The sequence below is a fragment of the Salmo salar genome, chromosome ssa04 (genome assembly GCF_905237065.1).
Source record: "Salmo salar chromosome ssa04, Ssal_v3.1, whole genome shotgun sequence".
Taxonomy (NCBI): Eukaryota; Metazoa; Chordata; class Actinopteri; order Salmoniformes; family Salmonidae; genus Salmo; species Salmo salar.
This window is the reverse complement of record NC_059445.1, coordinates 51,967,836-51,976,917: the sequence shown is the minus strand read 5'-3', so window position 1 is coordinate 51,976,917 and position 9,082 is coordinate 51,967,836. Positions and strand designations below refer to the sequence as shown.

The window sequence follows — 9,082 nt, the reverse complement described above, 5'->3', positions numbered from 1 at the left end:
CACATACAAACAAACCCATACAATACACACACATACATACAGACACAAACATACACATATAGTACACACATACAAACATACACATACAGTACACATATAAACATACACATACATAAAAACATACAGTACATATAAACATACACAAACATACACATACAGTATACAAACATACACATACAGTACACATACAAACATACAGTACACACACACAAACATATACACGTACACACACACACATACAAACATACACATACAGCACACACACACACATACAAACATACACATTCACATACAGCACACACATACAAACAAACATATACAAACAAACATACAGTATACAAACATATACATACAGTACACACACATACAAACAAACATACAGTATACACACATACAAACATACACACACATACAAACATATACTCAAAGGTGTTGACCTCAATAACTCCCCATGTTGGAGATGCTATCTTCTTATAGCTCACATTTCATTCACACAATGGCTGTGTGGGGGGGGGGGATGATCACTGCAGAGTGCTGCTGGCCGGTGGTTTAACATAACCTAATTAATAATTCCTGCAGAGAGCTGGGACATGACGCCTCCCGCTTTCTTAGGACACTAAAGACTATACACACATGAAAAATGACTCCGTCTCTGCATTCATCCACCAAAATGGTTTTTACATCATACGTTTAGCTGTTGAACTATTCAAGTGCACCAAAATAGACACACTGATATAAGGATATTATATATAAATAGATATACACGTTTTGTATTGTATTTTATGTATATTCGTATATAAAGGGGCACTCTAGAGGGAGGCAGCAAGGAAGGACCCACAGTAAACTGGTAAGATTTATTGATAAATCGACTTCAAGTCAAACTAACTTACAGAACAGAATCAGTCCCAAAGCTCACACACAGAAACAGAGACAGAATGACCACCCTTTTTACTGAACCAATCTGACATCACTCCACTGGGCATACAATGCCCGACATCGAGGGTAAATGGAAGTTGTAAACATATTCTATTCGTCAAACGGAGGGTGTTAATTCTGTTATCTGTTTCTGTATGTGTGTGTGTGTGTGTACCTGTGCACAGAATGTGGGTGGGAATATTTGTGAGAGAAAGAGAATGTACATCTATTGTTTCGTGTTGATCCTCAGTTTGAAAGACACTTTTCCAGCAAACTTGTCTCTTTCACTCCCAGGAGGAATGTTGTTGGAGATGATCCTGCACTCGATGTTGATGTCTTCGTTGAGGGTGATGTTGAGGAACTTAATGGCAACCAGAGGCTGGGAGTAGTTCACCTGAAACAAGACAATAGATTCGTAAGCTATTGTTACATAAGCTTTCAGCATTGCTTTCCAGCAACATTTGATCTATAATGTATTGAAAGCACATGCAGATTAATGCGTAATAACAATGTAATGACATTGGATCACTAATATTAGATATTCTAACCATAAAAATAGGTTGATAAGTGATGCTTTCTGAGTGTTGCTGGGTTGGTGTCGCGGGATTCTCACCTGAGCTTTCTTGCCATAGTAAGGGTAGTACATGAGGTTGAAGGTGCCATTTTCAGGGTAGTACGCCACCTTTCCAATCTTATCAGAGTCTTCTTTCTGCAGGGGCAGAGGATCAAGGTTATTAGTTAGAGAATGTTCAGTCGGAAGTGTGTGGGCGTAGCAGGGTAGGACTGCCCAATCTGAAGGAGTGGACGCGCTTTGAAAGGACACCATGACAATTACAGTAGACTTGATGGAAATGTATCTTTGGCATTTACTGCATGTCTATCTCTATACTGTCCTTGTGGACTTGCAATAGTAAACTACTATTTATTGACATTTATTTTAGACATTGAGTCTACCTGTACATGCTATGCTACAACGTTATTGTATCTCTCTAGCTTGGAATATAAAAAGTTGAGTGTACCAGTGTATCACTAGCAACTACACAATACATATCTACTACAATACATATCTATCTGTCACTAAGATCACTACAGTGGCACCCTTACCCACTCATCTTTGCCAACTTTGTACCTCTGAGAGTGGAAGGACGGAATGGACGGTAACAGAAAGAAGAGAACAACAAAATACACATAGGGTATGAAAGGATGAAATGACATTGTGTCACGCAACACAGACGAGCAAAGAAAGACACAGACATAAAGGAAGGTAATGGATGACATAGATGAGAACAAGATTTCAAGATGGTGTAGCAGTAACTGTTTTGATTGTATTGTCCCGTCCCTTGTATATATCGTTTTTCTTCGTATATATTTGTAGAATTTTTTTTAAAATCTAATTTTCCATCTACGGACTGAACATACTCTCCTGCAACCTGCCTCACCCAATGTGGTATGGATCTGTTATTTTTACACTTTCGAACTGGAACCCCCTTCTGAAGCTAGCCAGCTAACTAGCTACTAGCTAGTAGTCAGTTACCCACTGCTAGCGGTCATCACCGTTAACTCGGACTGCCAGCCTCAGCCCGGGCAACTCCTGCCGGCCTGCACAGCGTGATATCTACCCAGAGCATATCGGACTGCTTTTCTGTACCACATCTCCGGATTCCTTCCGCAAGCTCTGAACCTTTACTCTGGATCATCGCAGCTGCTATCCGAGTGGCTACTCTTGTCTAACGTCTCTGTCCCGAAGCAAGCACAGGTTAGCCTGGAGCTAGCCTCGAACTAGGCCCATCTCCCAGCTAGCTGAAGAGATTCCATCAAGCAATCCCTGGGCTTCAATTACCTCTTTTGCCAATTGGCCTGGACCCTTTGCTGCCGACACGGAGCCCCGCCGATCCATCACGACTGGTCTGTCGACGTAACCGTCCGAGGGGGTTTCAACAGACTCTCCTGTTGCGACGTCCCCCTGAGGCCCATCTGCTAGCCTGCTAGCCCCGGCCTGCTAGCTGTCTGAATCGCCGTGTCTCCAGCTCACCTAGCTACTCACTGGACCCTATGATCACTCGGCTACGCATGCCTTTCCCTAATGTCAATATGCCTTGTCTATTGCTGTTTTGGTTAGTAATTTTTGTCTTATTTCACTGTAGAGCCTCGAGCCCTGCTTAATATTCCTTAGCTAGCCCTTATGCTCCACCCCCCCACACATGCGGTGACCGCACCTGGCTTAAATGGTGCCTCTAGAGACAAAACCTCTCTCATCGTCACTCAATGCCTAAGTTTACCTCCACTGTACTCACATCCTACCATACCCTTGTCTGTACATTATGCCTTGAATCTATTCTTCCGTGCCCAGAAACCTGCTCCTTTTACTCTCTGTTCCGAACGCACTAGATGACCAGTTCTTATAGCCTTTAGCCGTAACCTTATCCTACTCCTCCTCTGTTCCTCTGGCGATGTAGAGGTTAACCCAGGCCCTGCAGCCCCCAGCACCACTCCCATTCCCCAGGCGCTCTCATTTGTTGACTTCTGTAATTGTAAAAGCCTTGGTGTCATGCATGTTAACATTAGAAGCCTCCTCCCTAAGTTTGTTTTATTCACTGCTTTAGCACACTCTGCCAACCCGGATGTCCTAGCCATGTCTGAATCCTGGCTTAGGAAGGCCATCAAAAATCCAGAAATTTCCATCCCTAACTATAACATTTTCCGACAAGATAGAACTGCCAAAGGGGGCGGAGTTGCAATCTACTGCAGAGATAGCTGCAGAGTTCTGTCATACTATCCAGGTCTGTGCCCAAACAGTTCGAGCTTCTACTTTTAAAAATCCACCTTTCCAGAAACAAGTCTCTCACCGTTGTCACTTGTTATAGACCCCCCTCGGCCCCCAGTTGTGCCCTGGACACCATATGTGAATTGATCGCCCCCCATCTATCTTCAGAGTTCGTACTGTTAGGTGACCAAAACTGGGACATGCTTAACACCCTGGCTGTCCTACAATCTAAGCTAGATTCCCTCAATCTCACACAAATCATCAAGGAACCTACCAGGTACAATCCTAAATCCGTAACCCTGGGCAACCTCTTAGATATCATCCTGACCAACCTGCCCTCTAAATACACCTCTGCTGTCTTCAACCAGGATTTCAGTGATCACTGCCTCATTGCCTGCGTGCGTACTGGGTCCGCGGTCAAACGACCACCCCTCATCACTGTCAAACGCTCCCTAAAACACTTCATCGAGCAGGTCTTTCTAATCAACCTGGCCCGGGTATCCTGGAAGGATATTGACCTCATCCCGTCAGTAGAGGATGCCTGGTTGCTCTTCAAAAGTGCTTTCCTCTCCATCTTAAATAAGCATGCCCCATTCAAAAAATGTAGAACTAAGAACAGATATAGCCCTTGGTTCACCCCAGACTTGACTGCCCTTGACCAGCACAAAAACACCCTGTGGCGTTCTGCATTAGCATCGAATAGCCCCCGCGATATGCAACTTTTCAGGGAAGTCAGGAACCAATATACTCAGTCAGTTAGGAAAGCTAAGGCTAGCTTTTTCAAACAGAAATTTGCTTCCTGTAGCCCTAATTCCAAAAAGTTTTGGGACACTGTAAAGTCCATGGAGAATAAGAGCACCTCCTCCCAGCTGCCCACTGCACTGAGCATAGGAAACACTGTCACTCTACGATAATTGATAATTTCAGTAAGCATTTTTCCACGGCTGGCCATGCTTTCCAACTGGCTACCCCTACCCTGGCCAACATCTCAGCACCCCCTGCAGCAACTTGACCAACCCCCCCGCCTTATCTCAGCTCACTGGTCACCATAGCAACAGCCACCCGTAGCACGCACTCCAGCAGGTATATTGCACTGGTCATCCCCAAAGCCAACACTTCCTTTGGCCGCCTTTCCTTCCAGTTCTCTGCTGCCAATGACTGGAACGAATTGCAAAAATCTCTGAAGCTGGAGTCTTATATCTCCCTCTCTAACTTTAAGCATCAGCTGTCAGAGCAGCTTACCGATCACTGTACCTGTACACAGCCCATCTGTAAATAGCACACCCAACTACCTCATCCCCATATTATTACTTACCCTCTTGCTCTTTTGCACCCCAGTATCTCTACTTGCACATCGTCATCTGCACATCTATCACTCCAGTATTAATGCTAAATTGTAATTATTTTCGCCTCTAGGGCCTATTTATTGCCTAACTCCCTACTCTTCTACGTTTGCACACACTGTACATAAATAGAAAAATCTTTATTTTCTTTGTGTTATTGACTGTACATTTGTTTATGTGTAACTCTGTGTTGTTGTTTTTGTCGCACTGCTTTGCTTTATCTTGGCCAGGTCGCAGTTGTAAATGAGAACTTGTTCTCAACTGGCCTACTTGGTTAAATAAATGTAAAATAAAAAAAAATTAAAAAGATACAAGATGGGTTAATTCTGAGAGAGGGGGGGCTGAAAGAGCGAGAGAGAGACTCACCTTCGCTCCACAAGTGACAAATGGAGCCTGGCCATCCTTTCCTGGCAACATCCCAATGACCTAGAGGGACAGACAGACCTGTGTTAACCTGGCAGTTCCACCACCATCCCCACTTCATCCCTCCTTAAAGCACATCCATTCAACAGAGAAATGTTGGGATTCTCAATACAATAAAACAAACAATTCTAAACTTTTCCAACATTGTTTGAATTTAATTGGTATGATCTCTTCCAGGCTCCCAACCGTTTCCTGCTCCATTCCCCTCTCCCTTACGTCTCCAAGCAACACCACAAGTCCCCCCCCTCTCCCATACCCGGTTCAGCTTGATGATGATGCATGGCTTGCCAGCCTGGTATCCATAGGTATGGTCATCGAGGCCAGAGCATTCTTGTAGAAGGGATCGGTTGAACTGGCAGGAGCGCTTGGGGTTGTTCTTCACATCACCACTGTCTGCCTGAAAAAAATACTGGTCCGGTGTGCACTTGTCATTCTTTTCAGCCTGCAGAGAGTTGTTGTAGGCTGGATGGGAGAGATACAGTTTAACATTTTGTTTTCCCCAATGGAAATGACATTAGACAGACAGACAGACAGACAGACAGACAGACAGACAGACAGACAGACAGACAGACAGACAGACTCACTCACTCACTCACTCACTCACTCACTCACTCACTCAGTCACTCACTCACTCACTCACTCACTCACTCACTCACTCACTCACTCACTCACTCACTCACTCACTCACTCACTCACTCACTCACTCACTCACTCACTCACTCACTCACTCACTCACTCACTCACTCACTCACTCACTCACAGGAGAGGAAGTTGTCCAGGGTCTTGGTATACATGTCCCAGCTCTCAGTGTTGTGGGTGTTGATCTCCATGGTGTCTCCCCTGGGTCTGATCATCATGCCTGGTGAAAAGAGAGAAAGAGGAGCGGGAGGGATTTTAGCCTTCATCATATGCATACAATACAATGTGTGACTGTCTGGGGTGTTCACGGCTATACAGTAGCAGTTGTAAAAATGTTAGTTTGTAATGTGAGGTTTAAGTGTATCAAAACCTCTTAAATGGTGGTATTGGTGTAGTAGTGTATAATACCTGGTGTGCCAAGCCTGTCTTGCCAGGTGGGTTTGTGGTCATCCAAGGTCTGCAGCATGACATACATGGTGAGGCAGAACATGCCTGCTAGGAAGATGTAGAACACTAGGTAGAAGAGCAGGATGAGGCCTGAGAGGGAGACACAGCCAGCACACAGACACAGTATTAACATCACACAAGTTCGAAGGAAACGCAACATTCAACGAAATATGGCTATGTCCAAAATGGCACCCTATTACCTATACACTGGGGCCATTACAGATTATGGCCATTCCATATTCCCCACTTATACAGAATAGGTTGCCATTTAAGATTTTTCCCTATGTAAAAACAAAGCCTGAAAAGCTGAAAAGTGAAAAGGTCATGTAGAGTAGGTGTCTAAGACCCAAGACAATACTTTGTTTGACCACTTTCTGTCTGTATCACACTATTCCACTCTCTCTGTCTGTATCACCCTATACCACTCTCTCTCTGTCTTTATCACCCTATACCACTCTCTCTCTGTCTTTATCACCCTATACCACTCTCTCTCTGTCTTTATCACCCTATACCACTCTCTCTGTCTGTATCACACTATACCACTCTCTCTCTCTGTCTTTATCACCCTATACCACTCTCTCTCTGTCTTTATCACCCTATACCACTCTCTCTGTCTTTATCACCCTATACCACTCTCTCTGTCTGTATCACACTATACCACTCTCTCTGTCTGTATCACACTATACCACTCTCTCTGTCTGTATCACACTATACAACTCTCTCTGTCTTTATCACACTATACCACTCTCTCTGTCTGTATCACACTATACCACTCTCTCTGTCTGTATCACACTATACCACTCTCTCTGTCTGTATCACACTATACAACTCTCTCTGTCTTTATCACACTATACCACTCTCTCTCTGTCTTTATCACCCTATACCAATCTCTCTGTCTTTATCACACTATACCACTCTCTCTCTGTCTTTATCACACTATACCACTCTGTCTTTATCACCCTATACCACTCTCTCTCTGTCTTTATCACCCTATACCACTCTCTCTGTCTGTATCACCCTATACCACTCTCTCTGTCTGTATCACACTATATAACTCTCTCTGTCTGTATCAACCTATACCACTCTCTCTCTGTCTGTATCACCCTATACCACTCTCTCTCTGTCTGTATCACCCTATACCACTCTTTGTTTGACCACTTTCTGTCTGTGTCAATCTATTCCACTCTCTCTGTCTGTATCACCCTATACCACTCTCTCTGTCTGTATCACACTATACCACTCTCTCTGTCTGTATCACACTATACCACTCTCCCTGTCTTTATCACATTATACCGCTCTCTCTGTCAGTATCACACTATACCACTCTCTCTGTCTTTATCACCCTATACCACTCTCTCTGTCTTTATCACACTATACCGCTCTCTCTGTCTTTATCACCCTATACCACTCTCCCTCTGTCTTTATCACCCTATACCACTCTCTCTCTGTCTGTATCACCCTATAACACTCTCTCTGTCTTTATCACCCTATACCACTCTCTCTGTCTTTATCACCCTATACCACTCTCTCTGTCTGTATCACCCTATACCACTCTCTCTGTCTTTATCACCCTATACCACTCTCTCTCTGTCTGTATCACCCTATACCACTCTCTCTGTCTGTATCACCCTATACCACTCTCTCTCTGTCTTTATCACCATATACCACTCTCTCTGTCTGTATCACCCTATACCACTCTCTCTGTCTGTATCACCCTATACCACTCTCTCTGTCTGTATCACACTATACCACTCTCTCTCTGTCTGTATCACACTATACCACTCTCTCTGTCTGTATCACACTATACCACTCTCTCTGTCAGTATCACACTATACCACTCTCTCTGTCTGTATTACCCTATACCACTCTCTCTGTCGTTATCACCCTATACCACTCTCTCTGTCAGTATCACCCTATACCACTCTCTCTGTCTGCATCACCCTATACCACTCTCTCTGTCTGTATCACACTATACCGCTCTCTCTTTATGTCTGTATCACACTATACCACTCTCTCTGTCTGTATCACCCTATACCACTCTCTCTGTCTGTATCACACTACACCACTCTCTCTGTCTGTATCACCCTATACCACTCTCTCTGTCTTTATCACCCTATACCACTCTCTCTGTCTGTATCACACTATACCCCTCTCTGTCTTTATCACCCTATACCACTCTCTCTGTCTGTATCACACTATACCCCTCTCTGTCTTTATCACAATACACCACTCTCTCTGTCTGTATCACCCTATACCACTCTCTCTGTCTTTATCACCGTATACCACTCTCTCTGTCTGTATCACACTATACCCCTCTCTGTCTTTATCACACTATACCACTCTCTCTGTCTTTATCACACTATACCACTCTCTCTGTCTTTATCACCCTATACCACTCTCTCTGTCTGTATCACCCTATACCACTCTCTCTGTCTGTATCACACTATACCACTCTCTCTGTCTGTATCACACTATACCACTCTCTCTGTCTGTATCACACTATACCACTCCCTCTGTCTGTATCACACTATACCACTCTCTCTGTCTGTAT

At 44.1% G+C, this 9,082-nt stretch overlaps 1 protein-coding gene across 2 annotated transcripts in view; it reads right to left on the bottom strand.

The window, feature by feature from the left end:
• Window positions 1-840: 840 nt before the first annotated feature.
• The window catches only part of LOC106603606 (sodium/potassium-transporting ATPase subunit beta-2), an 84,358-nt gene continuing 76,116 nt past the window's right edge, over window positions 841-9,082 (bottom strand). For both annotated transcript variants that reach the window (XM_014197492.2, XM_045717081.1), the window contains exons 2-7: window positions 6,493-6,621; window positions 6,206-6,304; window positions 5,702-5,907; window positions 5,389-5,448; window positions 1,529-1,624; window positions 841-1,309 (exon numbers count right to left, since the gene is read on the bottom strand). In XM_014197492.2, the coding sequence (XP_014052967.1) occupies window positions 1,142-1,309; window positions 1,529-1,624; window positions 5,389-5,448; window positions 5,702-5,907; window positions 6,206-6,304; window positions 6,493-6,621 (758 nt within the window). In that variant the 3' untranslated portion in view covers window positions 841-1,141. The remainder of the gene's footprint in view (window positions 1,310-1,528; window positions 1,625-5,388; window positions 5,449-5,701; window positions 5,908-6,205; window positions 6,305-6,492; window positions 6,622-9,082) is intronic.